The sequence below is a fragment of the Ursus arctos genome, unplaced genomic scaffold, assembly GCF_023065955.2.
Source record: "Ursus arctos isolate Adak ecotype North America unplaced genomic scaffold, UrsArc2.0 scaffold_7, whole genome shotgun sequence".
NCBI classification, from domain to species: Eukaryota; Metazoa; Chordata; class Mammalia; order Carnivora; family Ursidae; genus Ursus; species Ursus arctos.
Genome location: NW_026623089.1, coordinates 14,971,070 through 14,989,577, shown reverse-complemented (window position 1 = coordinate 14,989,577; position 18,508 = coordinate 14,971,070). Strand labels below are relative to the sequence as shown.

At 35.8% G+C, this 18,508-nt stretch overlaps 1 protein-coding gene across 6 annotated transcripts in view; it reads left to right on the top strand.

Moving 5' to 3' along the window:
- The window catches only part of ATRNL1 (attractin like 1), a 746,554-nt gene that overhangs the window by 157,236 nt on the left and 570,810 nt on the right, over positions 1-18,508 (top strand). For all 6 annotated transcript variants that reach the window (XM_026494203.4, XM_026494204.4, XM_057308391.1 and 3 more), the window contains exons 15-17: positions 1,816-1,997; positions 11,216-11,429; positions 13,514-13,702. In XM_026494203.4, the coding sequence (XP_026349988.2) occupies positions 1,816-1,997; positions 11,216-11,429; positions 13,514-13,702 (585 nt within the window). The remainder of the gene's footprint in view (positions 1-1,815; positions 1,998-11,215; positions 11,430-13,513; positions 13,703-18,508) is intronic.

The window sequence follows — 18,508 nt, the reverse complement described above, 5'->3', positions numbered from 1 at the left end:
TAGCTTTAGGAGAATAGGTATTATTTCTTCTTTGAATGTTTGGTAGAATTCCCCAGGAAAACCATCCGGGCCTGGAGTTTTGTTTTTTGGAAGGTTGTTTATCACTGACTCAATCTCTTCATAGTTAATTGGCCTGTTTAAGAAGTCATTTTCTTCCTGTTTCAGTCTTGGTAGTTTATAGGTTTCCAGGAAGGCCTCCATCTCTTCCAGATTGCTTAATTTATTGGCATATTGCTGTTGATAAAAGTTTCTAATAATCCTTCCAATTTCATTGGTGTTGGTTGTGACCTCTCCTTTTTATTCATAATTTTATTAATTTGGGTCCTTTCTCTGTTCTTTTGGATAAGTCTTGCCAGTGGTCTGTCAATTTTATTGATTCTCTCAATGAACCAGCTTCTAGTTCTGTTGATCTGCTCCACTGTACTCCTGGTTTCTAATTCATTGATTTCTGCTCTAATCTTGGTAAACTGCTTCCTCGTGCGTGGATTAGGTCTGTCCCTCTGTTGCTGTTCCAGCTTCTTGAGGTGACTAACATAATATAATAAAAAACACATTAAAAAATTACAATTTTAAGTGAATAAATATATTTTTAAATGGTCAGTTTTAATTTTTAATATGGTCAAAGTCAGTAGATAAAAAATGCATAAAGAAAAGATCTGTGAGGTCCTCAATAATTTTTAAGAAATCAAGGGGTTTCAAGACTAAAATGTTTGAGAATTGCAGCTTTGGAACAATTCCAGAAAATTTGCACTGCTGCATCTAAAGCCAAAGGGGCAAAAGGCACTGATACATTTAATGTGGTTTGGAAAGTAAAATGCAGTCAAACTTTATAGATCAATGTATTAATGAAGCATTGCATTATTAACTAGTACACACTAGAGCATAACTTTATAATGTATTTGTAAATTCGTGTTTTAGAAAATAGGCACTGTTTTAAGGTCAACTTGTGTTCTAAGAATAAACCGTTATTGAATAGTATGTTTAAATGGTAGAAAGACCTGAATACCTGTATAAAAATAAACATTAGAAAGCAAAAATTATAGCTTCTTCATTAAACATAAAAGAAATGAGACTTCTCTCCCCACAGTTACAATTAAAGAATCAAAGAACCCAACTTATATCAAAATAGTGTACCTGGGCTATGGAAATTAGATATGGAAAGGAGGAATAACTTTGAAATTGCTTTTGTTATGTGCTGGTTATTTTTCTTTTATGTGATCTTGTATAATATAAATTGGACCTGGAGACGTAAATACAGTAGTGATTTTATTAGTTGAGAGACCATATGCCAATATACTAGAAAACCTAGCAGACAGTCAACACATTTTAGCAGATGTTATAGCCATAGCTTATATTATGCTTAAGAATTAAAGACAAAAAAAAGATCTTCTGTTTTTATTCTTCACCAAGCTATTAGATAAATTTTTTAGTTAATTATATTGATAGCCTTAGAATTTTTATCATTAAAAGTTATTTAAAAAATACAAAAGTTGTATTTAGAATTCTTTTTTTTTATTTTTTTTAATTTTTTTTTTAAAGATTTTATTTATTTATTTGACAGAGATAGAGACAGCCAGTGAGAGAGGGAACACAAGCAGGGGGAGTGGGAGAGGAAGAAGCAGGCTCATAACGGAGGAGCCTGATGTGGGACTCGATCCCAGATCGCTGGGATCACGCCCTGAGCTGAAGGCAGACGCTTAACCGCTGTGCCACCCAGGCGCCCCTGTATTTAGAATTCTAAAATAACTGAAAAGTTTATATGCCTCTTGGTAATCTAAAAATAAGATATAGTTTTGTTTTTTTTTTTTTAACTAGCTCATCTTTGTGGAGAAGGATGGAATCATATTGGTGATGCTTGTCTTAGAATCAATTCCAGTAGAGAAAGCTATGACAGTGCAAAACTTTATTGCTATAATCTCAGTGGAAATCTTGCTTCATTAACAACCTCAAAAGAAGTGGAATTTGTTCTGGATGAAATACAGAAGTATACACAACAGGTAACAATGCTTCTTGTTTATATTGTGGAAATATGTAGAAAGTCCTAGAATCACTAGCAATGGTTCATTCTTTTTGTTTTTAAATAAATTATTTTTTACTAAATCTTGGAAGTAAAGTGGAACTGACTTCAAAAGTCAGTTGGCACTGGACTTAATCTGTATATGTGTTTGGGAATAAGATTTTCTAAATTATTCATCCTGTGTTTTGCATAGTAAACCATTGCATTTCTTACCAAGAAATCATTTCATATGAATAAATATACTTAAAATACATGTGTATAAAATTTAAGAATTTTTTTTTTTAAGATTTTACTTCTTTGTCAGAGAGAGAGAGGGAGCACAAGCAGGGGGAGCAGCAGGCAGAGCAGGCAGAGAGGAGAAGCAGGCTCCCCGCTGAACAATGTGCCCGATGAGGGACTTGATCCCAGGACCCTGGGATCATGACCTGAACTGAAGGCAGCTGCTTAACTGACTGAGCCACCCAGTGTCCCAAGAATTTGTTTTGAAGTGTATTGACTTCATAAGTTGAGATGTCCCTTATAATTAAAACACTAGAGGGACAGTCAGTTGGCTCAGTTGGTTGGGCATCTGACTCTTGGTTTCGGCTCAGGTCATGATCTCATGGGTCCTAGGATTGAGCCTGTCTTGAGCTCCATGCTGAGGGCTGAGTATGTTTGGCATTCTCTCCCTTTCCCTCTATCCCTCCCCCTACTCATGCTCTCTCCTTTTCTCTCTCAAATAAATAAATAAAAATAATTAAAACACTAGACCAACACATTGGTTTCATTTGTGTATATATATCTTTTGTGAGTGAGTATGTCAGTTGTGAGTTGAGTTTTTGAATTATGCTATTTTTTTAGGTGTAGATTTGCTTGAAATAATATAATAAGTGTTAGCAGAAATAAAACCAATTTTTAAAGTGTGTAGAAGATATTGGAACATATACCGCACTTGGAAACTGATTCAATATTTAAGGTGGTTATATGGAAAATATTTCCATAAAAAGTGGAATATTTCTTTGAAAATCGGGTGATGGGTATTAAGGAGGGCACATGTGGTGATGAGCACTGGGTGTTATATGCAACTAATGAATTGTTGAATATTACATCAAAAACTAAAGATGCACTATATATTGGCTAATTGAACATAATAAAAACATAATAAAAATGAAAACTGTATCAAAATATTATTTTATAAGATATTTCTAAGAGGAATTTATGGTGTTTTCTACTCTTGGGTTGTTAAAATATAGTCAACTCTTAAGAGTAGATTATGTAAGAAAATTTGGAAATAATTTAAACTAAACCTAGTTTTAGACATACTTTATTTAGTTCATGTACTTCCTTGAAATGTACTAATATAAACTATCATATCGTAGCAGATTTTTGTGTTTTGTTTCGAAAATAAAATTAGAACTCAATATAGATCAGGTAAGTGATAAGACTAAACAATAATAAATGCCTTAAATCTGTAGTTTGTATTAGATTTGGCCTCATTAAAATAAAAACACACAGCACACACATAGACACCCTATGGTCTATAATGCACAAAGTGGCATAATTTTATACAAATAATGTAGATGTGTCTATAATTCAGCTGTTACTTTGAAAACTCTATTAGGGCAGATCTCAAAGAGTTTATTTTGACTTTCAGTTATGATTTTTATTTGGACAAATAATCTATTGGTACTTCAAAACTCCACTCTATATAGTACAGAGAAGACAATTTTGGCTTGAAAATATTTTAGAGCAAATATTGCCAATTACTTGCTATAGAAATACTTAAGTAATGTTTTCTTGGTATAGCTGATTTTAAAGAAACATTGAGGACTGTATCATCAAAGTGGTGGCAAGTACACAATTGGACGTAATGCTTATCTTTAAAACTTAATAATAGTGAGCTAATCTCTCCAGCTCTATATTCTTCATCTATAACAGGGATAATAATCATAGCTACCTTGTAGGTTTATTGTGAAAAAAAATAAGATAATGCATATAAAGAATATAAATTTATTTGAGTGTTTACAGTAATTATCATTATTGTTTTAATTTTAAGCGTTGTTATTTTTGTACCTCTTTTCTCACTGCTGCTATTACTGCTATTTCCAGGAATCATCATTTAGAATTCTTAGGTAACTAAATGAATTTATTTGATGAATAGTTAATACTGGTATTGATTAAATTAATTAATATAATTAACTAATTAAAAATATTTTCCCCAGACTACTATTTTAATTTTTCCATGGTGAATAAGAAATCCTCCCTGCCACTCTCCGCCACCACTACCCCCATCCCCCCAGCTACCCTGGGGAGTTGTACTAGGACCTTTTACCTTAAAGATCATTCCTGATTTTTGATGAAGAATAGGTTACTGATTTTAATTTTACTAGTAACAGAGGAGTATGCATCTAGTGTTTAAAAAGTGATATAAGAACAGTTCTTATAAATGTTAAAAAAGATTAGGGGGACTTATGCACACTCCCTTTTGAAATTTTTGTATGGACATTCACTTCACTGTTACTGCTTACTCTAACACTTTTGGTGATATAAGCATCTATATTTCTTATGAGTATCAATATCAGTTAATTTAACTTATAATTCTATTTTCTAATTGTAGAGCCCTTTCCCACGCATTAATAAAACGTTTAAATTAATTGTATCCCTGGCTTTTATAAATATTCAAAATTCCGAAGTGGTTATCATAATACACTTGCTGGCTGTCAAACATTTGTTATATGCCTGGTATTAATAGAATAAAGAAAAAACGATTATAATTAAATTTGTATGAAAAATTAATCTGTGAAATCATTTTTGTGTGAACTGTAGCTATTTTTCTGTGAAGAATGGGCCAATATTCATTCAGTTAGTACACATTTATTGGGCACCTTCAATGTAGTTGTCAGTCTGCTTGCTGAGAATCAAGATCAAAAGACAATCACTATTCTCAAAGAGTTTAGTGGTGAGGAAGACAAACACAATTATACTGTAGTGTGATAATTGCAATAATAGATGGCCATGGGATATATGAAGAAAGAAGGTGGATGTCTTAGTAATGTGGACCTAAGGAGTTTCCTAGAGTAATGCCCTAGTTAACGTTTATAGGACTTTGAGTTGGCCAGCACCTGAAAATATTTGTAAGGAGGTAATAGAAACTTTTTTTTTTGGTCTTGTTGGAGAGCTACCAGCCTTATGGCCGGAAGGTAAGATGTATGTGGGTTCATGCAGAAGAGACACCAATTGATTTTTTAAAAAAACATTTCAGAAGAATGTGAGAAAGTATATTTATAAAGTTTTATTTTTAATTATATGGTTATTGTATAACATAAATTAAGATCTGTTATATTCTTGTGATACCAGGGGCTTCATTTCTTCATTTATAAAATTGGGGGACAGTTCAAATGAGCATTTGAAAATTAGTTCTGTTGAATATGTATCACTTATAAAGAGCTTATTATTGGTAGATCCACATTCTTTGAGCTTTAGAAAGTACTAGTATTTGGCATCAGAGCTCTCTTGCTTTTTCCTTGTTCAAAATATAATATTTTTAGTTTTTACACTATAATCTTGAAATGTGGTATTTTAGAAGATGCATATTTCAAGGTTTCGTGTGTTAGTTCCTCGTTTTTTCTTGTTATTATAGATCATGAAGATTGGACTAACAGTTATTTTGGATGTGTGAGGAATTTAGATTTGAGAGTTTGTGGACTAGCATGTCCTAGAAAAGAAAAAAATGTTTTGTTTCATTAGAAAGCTGAGCTTTAGCAAAATTTCAAAGGTGGATGCCTCTGCGAGGTGACATTCCAGTAAGCATCCCTTTATGTAAAATGACTTCTATCCTGAGTCATACCAGTTGTATACACGTACGATAACCCTTCCTTGGCAAATAAAGACAGAAAAATTCAGGCAATTTAAGGAGAGATCCTGGGTCAGATAATCATTTACTTCTTGGAAATGGCTAATGAAATATTGTAATGATTTATGGTGTGCTGCAGTAAATTTTCATAATATAGTAATTTATCTTTGATTTTCAACTGCCTGTCCAGTTCATTTACTGGGTAATAGTTACTTTAAATGTTTTATCAACGGCTTCATTTTTCTGTTTCTCTCCTCTTCCTCTCAGATCCTTATCATGATGAGTTAGGGAGTAATATTTCATTTTAAATGACTTGTCTTTACTATGGATAGTCGGAAATGTAGGCAGAGTCACTGTAATGTGAAGCATAGTCATTAATCTGAAATATCTATGTTGGATTGACTCCTGCTGTTATTATCAAGAACTATAAAGATGTTATAGTTTTTTGGTTATCAAAATATCTTTCAGAATAATGTATGAAATATATGGTGATTGCAAGACAAAGCAGCATGTGTATTTTTATAATTAGAAACATTTATTAAGTACTATCTCTGTCTCAGGAGTTGGATGGTGGAAAATAACCATATCTGTTCTAATGAACTTTTGTTCACAAAATTTATTGACTACCCACTATCTGTACAGTATTTTACTAGGTGATATGAGATCTGTCATAATGAATATTCAAGGATACTTTAATTATATCTAAGAAATATTCGTTGAGTGTTTACTCTGAAATTTATTGTATTTATACACCTTGCAAATTTCTAGGTTTATAGCTATCTTTAGAAGCTCTGTAGGACCATTTGTGTAACATATATACAGAATAAACACTGGCTATATCTATCTTATTTCTGTATGTTAAATACTCAAATGGAGACACGTATTTTTCTCTGTCCTGACAGTACACAATATAAAGAGGGTGATGTGGAGTTTTGAAATCACCTCACATTATAATATTGTTAACTTAGTAACTTGGAAAATAAATATATTATTATATTAAGGTAGAAGTGTTTAGGAATAATGTCAGCAAGATGACAGAATGGAAATTTCCCGCTCTTGTCCCCTCACAGAAACATTGGTTTGAACAACCATTCATATACACAAGTACCTTTGCAAGAACTAGGTAATTTCAGTAAAAGAATATAGCACTTGGGAGAAGTGCAGAAATAAGAAAGGACAGTTTTATATCACCTGCATCATCCCTCCCCCAAGCCCATTCAGGGCAGTGAAGCATGGTGAGAGAGACCTTCTGCAAAGGGGAAGGAGAGTGAAATGAGCACCTGACTTTGCTGCTGACCCTAGCTCCAGGTCTTCTCTAGTGAACCCCGGTGCCTGATTGGTTCCTACCAGGAATGCTCCAGACTGCTCCCCATGGCCTCACACTCCAGGCTGGCCTCTTGTGGCCCTAGGCTCCAGGAGACCTACGTTCCATGGCCTCCCCAGTATATTCCAGCACTGGACTGGTTCCTGTGGACCCAAGACGAGGCTCACCCCTGGAAACTCAAGCTTCAGGCCCTTTCCTGTGTACGCAGCCTTCAGGCTTACCCATGTGCTCCCAGGTACCAGGCCCATCCTTCATGGACTCAGAACCAGGCCTGCCTCCATGGATCTGGTCACTAGGCCTGCCCTAGTGGACCCTGGCACCAGGCTAGCTCCCGAAGACTCAGGACCAGGTCCGTACCCATGAGTCCAGGTGCCAGGCTCACCCCAGCACTAAGGTGGCATCCATGGATTCAGGATCGAAAATTATCCCAGTGCCAGGTTAACCTCCATGTTTCCTTCGGTCTGGCCCAAGAGCTTCAGGCTCCAGATTGGCCCTTGTGGACCTGGCTGCAGGCCTGCCACCATGGCTGCAGGCTCTGGGCTTGCCCTTATGGACCTAGTTACCATGCCTACTTCAATGGACCCTTGTACCAGGTGACCCTTATGCACCCAGGATCCAGTCCTGTACTTACAGGCACAGATTCTAGGCCCACTTCCATGAACCCAGGCAGTTAGCTTGCTCATGTGGACACAAGCTCCAGACCTACTGCACTGGTCCTAGGCTGCAGACTTGCCCGTCTGGATCCAGGTACCAGGCAGGCCCCTGTGGACACAGACTCTAGACCTGCTTACCCACTGACCTAGCCACCAGGATAGCCTAGCTGAGTACTCCAGCAGTAAACCCGCCTATGGAGTCTACTACATAGCCCTCTAGAATTTCTGGATAGGCTGGATGATGAAGGGCTCTCCTTTCTGAATTCCATCTATAAAGATTGAAAGAAGTAGTTACTTCTTCAAATGAGACACCAATTCAAGGCCATAGGGTTCACAAAAAATCGGGGAAATATAACATTACCAAAGCAACAGAATAAAATACTAGTAACTGACCTAAATAAATGGAGAACTAAAAGCTGTCTGACAAAGAATTCAAAATAATCATTTAAAAGAATCTTAGTAAGCTTAAAGAGATATAGACAACTGAATTATATTAGGAAAATAATATGTGAACAAAATGAGAAGTTTAACAAAGACATAGATATCATAAAAAAGAACCAAACAAATTACAGAGCTGAAGAGCACAGTGATTGAACAAAAAAATTCATACAGCACTACAATAGCAGACACTGTCAAGCAGAAGAAAACAATCAGTGAGCTCAAAGACAAGTCATTTGAAATTATCCAGTCAGAGGTAGAAAAAGAAAAAAAGAATGAAAAAAAAAAGTGAAGAAAGCCTATGAGACTTATGATAGACGATCAAATGCATCCATATATGGATTATGGGAGTGCTGGAAGGCATAGAGAAAGAGAAAAGGGGCAGAAAGCTCCTTTAAAGAAATGATAACAGGAAACTTCTCAAATTTGAAACTTCCCAAGTGAACATCCAGATCCATGAGACCCCAAACAGATTGAACACATAAAGAGACCTTCACCAAGACACATCATAACAGAGAGCCCAGAAACAAATCCATGCATTTATGATCAATTGATCATCAACAGAGGTACCAAGAACACACAATGGGGAAAGGACAGTCTCTTCAATAAATGATGCTGGGAAAATTGGATATCCTCATGCAGAAGAATGAAAGTGCACCCTTATCTCACATCATATACAAAAATCTCAAAATGGATCAAAGAGACGAATGTAAGACCTGAAACCGTAAATATTCTAGAAGAAAACATGAAAAAAAAGCTTCTTGACATTGGTCAGGGCAATGATTTTTTGGAAATGAACCCAAGAGTACAGGCAATGAGCAAAAATAGACAAATGAGATTGCATCAAACTAATAAGCTTCTACACAGCAAAGGAAGCATTCAGCACAGTAAAGAGACAACCTATGGAATGGGAGAAAATGTTTGTAAACCATACATCTGGTAAGGAGTTAATGTCCAAAATACATAAGTACTCAAATAACTCAATATAAAAGAAAAAAATCCAGTGAAGAAATGGGCAAAGGATACGAATAGACATTTTTCCAAAGAGAATATACAAATGGCTAACAGTATATGATAAAAAGCTGGACATCACTAATCATCAGGGAAATACAAATCAAAATCAAAGTGACACATCATCTCACACCTGTTAGAATGGCTGTTAACAAAAAGAAAAGAGAGAAGTTAGCAAAGATGTGGAGAAAAAGGAACCCTGTACACTGTTGGTGGGAATGCAAATTGGTATAGTCAATTTGGAGAACAGTATGGAGGTTCCTCAAAAAATTAAAAATAGAACTACCATGTGATCCAGCAATCTGGTGTCTGGGTATATATCCAAAGGAAATGTAAACAGGATATCAATGAGATATCTCCACTCTCATGTTCATTGCAGCATTATTCACAATAGCTAAGGTATGGAAACAGCCTGTTTTCATCAATAGGTAAATGGATAAAGAAGATGAAATGTGATATGTGATATTATATATGTGTGTGTGTGTGAGAGAGAGAGAGATAGAGATAGATAATGGCGTATTATGTAGCCTTACAAAAGCAGGAAATCTTGCCATTTGCAACAACATGTATAAACCTGTAGGACATTATGCTAGGTGAAATAAGCCAGATAGAGAAAGGCAAATACTACATGATTGTACTTGTGAAATCTAAAAAAGTGAAACTCGTAAAAGCAGATAGTAGAATGGTGGTTGCCAGGGGCAGGGGTGAGGGAAATGTAGGGATGTAGGTCAAAAGGTACAAAGTTCCAGTTATACAGGATAAATAAGTTCTGGAGCTTTAATGTATAGCATGGTTACTATAGTTAATAATGCTGTATTGTATACTTGAAATTAAAGATACTAGATCTTAAATGTTCTCACAAATAAAAAGGTAATTGAGGTAATGGGTCCATTAATTAGCTTGATTGTGGTAATCATTGCATGTTGTATGCATGTACCAAAACATCAAACTGTACATCTTAGATATATGTAATTTTAATTTGTCAATTATATCTAAGAAAGTTAGAAAAAAATAAAAAAATTTGAGAAACCCCACATAACTCTAAAGCAGAAACAAAAAATAGAAGGAGTTGTTTATAATCTAATAGAATTTTGTAAAGAGAGTAACTTGGACCAAAAATGTATCATTTTTTAAATATCATGTGAATAAACACATTTTAAAATTGATTAATGATTAAAATAAGATCTATGTATACAGAATGTATTTTCTTTTTCAGCTCCTTTTGAAATATTACTGAGAGCACTAGGAGTATTTAGTTTTGTGGCATTTGGCAATCTATTAAATTTTAGGCAAAGGAGTCAGGTGTTATCAGTTTTCTTGATCTCTTTCATAATGAAAGTAGATGACATAATTTTATCTAAAATTGAATGAAAGGCCTGATGTACTAGTAGAAGTCTGAACTAGGACAGAGGCAGTTATTCTTCTTAGTCCTTTTGTGAACATGTTAAGAAGTCTTCACTCACCTCTGTATACAGTCTGTTGATGTTGTTTCCTGTTCTCTCACATGCATGTAATGTAACTTAGCTGTAGGTTCTTACCCCCAGAACTGATTAATTGGTGACAGTAGTAGCAGTTAACAGAGCAGCAGCAGCAGCAGCAGCAATATGTTAATTTTTTAATGACCTTGCCTCATAAGGTAGGTATTTATATCAGATATTTATAATCTCATTTTGTAGAAGAGGAAACTGAGGTTCACTAGGGCTAAATAACTGACCGCAATTATGTAGCATGAGTGCAAAATCTATGTTTGAAAAATAGTGTTCTTTTCTACATCATTCTCCAAATATGCTGGAATGGTCATTATCTCTGGTACAGGAAATCTTTAGAAAGGCAGTTCTATGTATTTATAAATGTAATTTTTAATGATAATGAGCTATTTTCTAAGGAATACAATTTTGTATATCTAACTTGTTTCATGCTCTTTTTGCTATTGTTTACAGAAAGTATCACCGTGGGTAGGCTTGCGCAAAATCAACATATCCTACTGGGGATGGGAAGACATGTCTCCTTTTACAAACACCACACTGCAGTGGCTTCCAGGTGAACCAAATGATTCTGGGTTCTGTGCCTATCTAGAAAAGGCCGCAGTGGCAGGCCTAAAAGCTAATCCTTGTACATCTATGGCAGATGGCCTCGTCTGTGAAAAGCCTGTTGGTAAGTAGTAAACTAGTATTTCTTTAAAAATATTATGTTTCCAACTCCTCTTCTTACCACCCCCTTCCACTTGTGGAAGTCTATGTGCCTGAGGTAACTTTCACCATCTTTTTATGATGTTGATTCCCTGATAATTTTGGTAAATTTTATCTTTACCCACATTCCCCGCTTACTACTAGTGACCTCAGCATTAACTTGTGAAACTACCAAAATTTTATTGTTTTATGCAATCTTTATGTCTTGGTTGAATCTGTTTTTAATTTTGTTAACATCTTTTATAATAATAGTGTTTGGAAGAAAGATTTGTTTTTAAGATTCACAACTAATTTAGAATCATTTTCATCTTATAGATCTATTTCATTTGGCAAGTAAGAAGAAACTTTTCTGTTGTATCTTTTTTTTTTTTGCACAATATATCATTTTGTGGTGATTGACCTTTATTATTTTTTATATTGGTCATGACATTCAAACCCCAAACGTGGACTAATTGTGTTGTAATTTTTTATTTGGTTTTATTAGCCAGTATAAAATGTTAGAAGTGCCCACTTCTTGTTTTTTTAAGTCTTTATTTTAATTCCAGTTAGTTAACATACACTGTAATATTGGTTTCAGGTGTACAGGATAGTGACTCAACACTTCCATACAACACCTGGTGCTCATCACAAGTGTCCTCCTTAACCCCATCACCTATTTCATCCATCTCCCTACCCACCTCCCCTCTGGTCACCATCAGTTTGTTCTCTATAGTTGAAAGTCTGTTTTTTCATTTGTCTTTTTTTACCCCCTTTGATCATTTGTTTTATTTCTTGAATTCCACGTATGGGTTAAAGTCATATGGTATTTGTCTTGAAGTAGATTTTTGTTAAGTGATAAAGGAATATTGAATTATTTTTGTTTTTTAAACATTTTTTATTTTGTGAAATATGCATAATATAAAATTTACCATTTTAACCATTTTTAAATGTAGAGTTCAGTGTTATTAAGTGCATATACATTATTGTGCATTAATGAAGACCATATATCTCCAGAACTTTCTCATCTTCCCAAGCTCTATACCCATTAAACAATAACTCTCCATACTTCCCTCCCCCAGCCCCTGACAACCACCTTTTCTACTTTCTGTGTCTATGAGTTTGACTAATCTAGTTACCTCACATAGATGGAATCATAAGGTGTACGAACTTTTACGGCTGGCTTATTTCCCTTAACATAATGTCTTCAAGGTTCATCCACATTGTAGCATATGTTAATATTTTCTTCCATTTTTAGCCTGAATAATTATCCATTGTATGTATATCCAACATTTTGTTTATATTCATCCATCAGTGTACCCCCGAGTTGCTTTTACTTATTGGCTGTTGTAATGATGCTATGAACATGGGTTTACAAATATCTTTTCCAGTCCAGCTTTACATCTTTTGGGTATATAGGCAGAAGTGGAATTGCTGTCTCATATGGTGTTTTCTGTGTGTAATTTTTTGAGGAATTGCCATACTGTTTGCCATAGAAGTTGTACCATTTTACATTCCTACTAGCAATGAACAAATGTTCCAATTTCTTCATATCCTTGCTTGCATTAAAAAAATTGCTTTTATCCTAATGGTTGTGATATTCTATTTCATGTAAAGACTTTATAGTATATTGTTTTATTTTTATTGTTTGTTTATATCAGGAACATGTTCACTGACAGGGCATTTGTTTTGATAGGTGTGGACTGTTTTTGGAAAAAATTTTAGCGGGAAAGTAAATAATGATAGTGTATGCAGTAATTAGCCAAAGACAGAAAACTAGATCATGGGCTACATTTCTATTTATAAGCTTTAAATTATGTAACTTTATGTACTTTGAATAAAGGATTCAAATTTTCCGAAGAAGCATAATTTTCAAATGTGATAATAAATTTAGGAAGTATTGACATCTCATCTTCATTTTCATTTACCTTATCACATATTTTTTGTTATAATTTTTATCCCACACTTGGCTTATTTGATACATTCTCTAAACCACAAAACAAATGAAACCTATGTATCTGTGTTAAAATGGAGTTAACAAATAAAATAATTATATTTGTTGATTTATTCCAGTTAGTCCAAATCAAAATGCAAGGCCATGCAAAAAGCCATGTTCTCTACGGACATCCTGCTCCAACTGTACCAGCAACGGCATGGAGTGTATGTGGTGCAGTAGTACGAGACGATGTGTGGACTCGAATGCTTACATAATCTCTTTTCCATATGGACAGTGTCTGGAGTGGCAAACTGCCACCTGCTCTCGTAAGTGTTTATCTGGAGTGACTTTTCATTTAAAGGTGACATAAATAAATTTTCTGTGACGGAAGGAGGAATTAAACATTTGAAGAAGTTTTTAAAAGATGGGAATGAGTGTTGCAGCTAGTTTTAAAACCTATTAATTGTATAAGCTGCAGATTTATACCATACCATCATTTTGAATTCTAATTATTTTATCCTACATGCACACACACACACACACACACACATTTTGCCACATTTGTGCTCTCCCCAACTCTGAGTGTATGTTGCAGATAGTTTAACGCTTCACGGAAGTGCTTATTGTTGCAAAGGTCACATATTGCTTTGGTGTCCTTTAATCTAGCACAGTTTCCATGCCTTACACAACTGATGTTTTTAAAGAAGCTACACCATTTGTTTTGTAAGTGTCCCAATTTGGATTTGTCTTATTCTCTCCTCATGATTAGATTCAAGTTAGGCATTTTTTGGCAAGAATACTAATCATATCAGTGGTGCTGCATCTACTACAAAGGCAGGATGCGCTTGGAATCACATGGAGAGTTACGTCAGCAGGGTGGTACTGGACTTGCTATGGGCTGTACTTCAGGAGAAGATCTTACCCCTTGCTGGTCTCATGTTTTGTAAGGACTGGAGGACCAAGATGCACTTGCCTGCGTGTATGATACTGGGTAGTGTGTCGTTATGAGAATGGCCTTTCTTGCAAAGGCAAATTGCATCAGGATGCTGCTGCCAAGGGAAATGCATAACACCACTGGTAGCACCTGGCCTCCTTGTAGGAATCTGAAGCCACATACAGCTTTTTTTTCACTTCGGAAAATGTAGAAGCTGCTGGTCTCGGCTAGCTTTGTGCTAGCAGAAAATATGATTTATCTTTCCACAATCTACCTTCTGACACTGGGGCTCATCAAAAAATGCCTTTCCAACAGGGATGTGAAGTAATTGGTCTGTTCAGATTTATAATAAGATGGTAGGAACTATCATGTACTTCCGTTGCTCCCACCACCTCCTTTTCAATATTGAATCAGTTCATTCGTGCCACACTTTTGGTGTCTGTCCCTTCTGTGACTGATCCAGACTTTACGTCCTTTTTTGGGGAATATACTCTGCAGGTGCCCGGGGTTACCATTCCACAACCACAGTTAGCTGCAGAATCACCTTAGATAAAGTTGGAGTTCAAGTGTGTATTCATCCAGAAGTCCTTTATTTAAGCAAAGCAAAACATCTGTTTACTTGCTAAATCCGAACAGGCACAGATGAAATGAGAGGAATGTTTTGTTCCTCTTCAGTTCCCCACTTCCCAACACCTGAATGTCTAGGAAGCTCACTAGAACAGAAGAATCAGGAGTCCTTAGGTTTGTTTTGTGTTATTTTTCTTCCCAATACTTTTACCTGCAATAAGCTGGGTTTGCAATGAGTGAATCCGGTTACCAGGTGCCAGGTCCCAAAGGAACTGCAGTTACAGTGCAGTGAAAGGAGATAGAATAGTAGCCACTTGAAGTCCTGTATGGGTTAAACTCAGGAATATGTTGTAGTTGAAGAGTGTTCAATGGGCTAGGGAAGGGACAGTTTTAATCTTTCTAAGGGAATACTCCTCAGGGGATCTTGTCATCCCAAGCCTAGTTTTTTTCTCTTAATTGCTCTAAATTATGCACTGTTACGCTTTCTCTCACCCAATCTTTGCAGCTCTTTTAGGTCCAGTTCAGGTTTTGCATCAGTCCACTGGCTTCCCTCTGTTCTTTCCCTCCTGCAAGCAGGCACTTGCAGGGTTCCTGGGAGTTTGGGCCTTAACACAGCTTGTTCCTGCAACTTTATTTAAAGTTCCTTCTGGACTTTCTTATCAGCCTGTTGGCTTCCTTACCTTCCTTCCATAAGAGCAGCCACTGCCAACATGACTATAATGATGTATGGATAAGTATCCTAGCAGCAACATGCGTTGTCTGCCCATCCATTCTTCCTTCCATCCTTCCCCTGAGATCTCTAAGAGCTGCTTCTTTTAAGAGGAGCTTCCTAAGTCTGAGATACCATTTGGTGGTGAATCTATTGTTCTGAGGCTTGCTTCTGGGATCTAGTGGCCCACAGACAACATGGCCACCCAGTTATAAGCTCTTCTTGCTTGGATGAGCAACCTTCTCATTTAGAGGTAGCCAGCTGCTTAAGATAGTGCAGGTGGAGACTCAATGGTCTTTCCAGAGCTTACATCACTCCCAGAGATACCCCCCTAGCCTACCAACCCAGCTAAACCCATATTTGCTCCATATAGGCACCACTGTTGCTTGAAGAGCTGAGACAAAACAGTAAGTGCCACAATGCAGGCTACAACTTCTAGGCTGTGGCTGTTGGATATATTTGTTTTCCCAGGCTCTCAGCATCAAGTGGAAAGGTGTTCCTGGGATGGGCATGGCTGGGTACAGTAGGTGTTGAGTTCCTTGTTGCTGTCCTTTTTTAGGAACTTTGATAGAGAATGGGGATGGACCTCATTCGGTGCATGGCACTGGGGTTGTTGCAGGCATGAAATGGTCTTACTCCCACAGAAAACATCTTATTAGGAGTCAGCTGCCCAGGGGAGCTGCATACCAGTACTGCAGACTTGGGGGGAACTGAGAGACAGTACTCAGGCTCTCCTGCCTCCATAGTCATGTTTGTCTTCCCACAAACATTAATGTTTTGTGAAAGAAGCCAGACACAAAAGATTATATACTGTGTGACTCCATTCAGATAAAGTTCAAAAATAGGCAAAACTAAGGTTTCTTATTTAGGAATGAATATCTAGGTGGTAAAACTGTAGAGTAAGGTGAAAGTTAATGCACATGACAGATAGTGGATGCTGCCGGTAGAAGATTGAGGTGCTGACTAGGACAGGCGTGCAAGGGAGGCAATATTCCACCTCCAGGCTGAGTGCATTCACAGAGTGTTTCTGTACAATAACTTATTAATCTCCCATTTTTCTTTATGGACTTCGCTATGTGAGTTATAGGATAAAAGGGTAAAAGGTAGGGAAAAAGAAGCTCGTAAAGTTCCCAAGCTCTTATATGCTTAAGAATTTTCTAAAAATTACTTAGAGTTAAATCTAAGTCGTATTTACTTCTCACAAATCTTTCTTGTATTCCGTATCTTTATTTATTCACCTTTTAGAGAATAGTCTTCAGTAATTCTTTCAAATAAATTCATGGCTAGTAAACTTTTTGAGTTTTTGTATGTCTAAAATGTAATTGTTTTATGTTCACGTGACTGACAAAGTGGCTGGATGTGGGAGTTCCAAGTTATTCTTTCCTCAGACCCTGTAGCGTTTGCTGTTTTGAGTGAGAATTCTCATGTGAATTTGATTTTCATTCCTTTGTGGGGCATCTTTTTAAAAGAAGTCTTTAAGAAGTAAAAGATTTTAAGTTTTTTTTCTCTTTATCCTTGGGATTCCAAATTTTGTAACTCAATTCAGTTTTCCAGTAATTGAGTTGGATTTTAAAAATGGAGTCCCATTGGCTCTTTGAATCTGAAGAGTGGTTTCTTTCTTTATCTGCTAAAAATGGTCTTTAATGCTTAGATTCTGTTTACTCTTTTTAAAGAAATGCTTTATTCTATTTACTCTTTTTAAAGAAATCTTAAAATAACGGTTGGAATTTCTAGCTAAAGCTCAGTATGTCTTAAATTCACTTATATTTTCCATCTCTTACTTACAATTCAGATGTTGTTTTCTTCTTCATGGTTGATTATTTGGGGATTTTTATTTGTTTTAAAGTGATGTTTTTGAAAACCTGTATTTCCACTATAAAAACTGTAACTGTGTTTTTTGAGAAGGTATGAACACTGGTATGAAGTGCATCTTCAGCACTGGCTGATACGTATACTGGTAGGGCTGTCCGCTGGGGGTGCGTACGCCAGCTGTTCACTTCTACCGTTAATTTTTGACTCTTCTTTTTTTGTTTTCTTGATTTTGATTTCTTGAGGGTTTTGTTTTCTACTTCAACCATTTGTTCTTGGGCACTTAGTCTAGTGTGCTGGATTTTTCTTTTCTGTAGGTCTTTTCTTTCACTGTTTATGTCTTTTGTCATATTTGCCTTCTTGGTGGCTATCTATAGCCCATTTTTAATGATGGTGTCCGATAATGGTTATATTTGTTCCACAGCCCTTTAAATTATATATGCCCTTTGCATCCTTGTGGGGAAGAGGGCCATTGAACTTCTCTTCAAGGAGACCTTGTATTTTTTGGAAGTAGTATTCACGTCACAGTGATCTCCTCCTTGTGAGAAACAAACTCCTTCTCTATTATGTCATTCTTCCATGTTTTTAACCAACAGGCTTTTAATAAGCTATAAGGAAATGCTAGGAAATAAAATAAAGACTAGGAATAAAGGTGGCATCTTTGGTCAAAGTCAGAGTGCTGAAAGTAGCTGAGTGTTATTGTTTCAAAGATGTCAGCTTTTGGGCAATGTTTATGTTGTACTTTTGCCTTTAACTTTATGTTTTGTTAGCATTAATTATACATAATGAATTTACATGATCATTTCTACTGCATGTGTCTGGTCCTTCACTAAACATTTAACAGTAGTAAGTCTTTAAAAACATTCTTAGATTTATAAATAAGACTGTATTAGAAATGGCATACATTTTATGTTGCTTTTAGAAAGTTGTTTCAGTGATCAATTTAGGTTTTCTGGTAAACGGAACTTGAAGGAAACTTTTCTTTGCTAACGAGAAACAAATAAGGATTTTATAATATTCCCCAATGTTTTTTTAGTTGTAATATTGTTATATTAGTACTTAAAATTCACAAATTGAAGAAAAGAAATATATCTTAAGACAAATTTAGCCTAA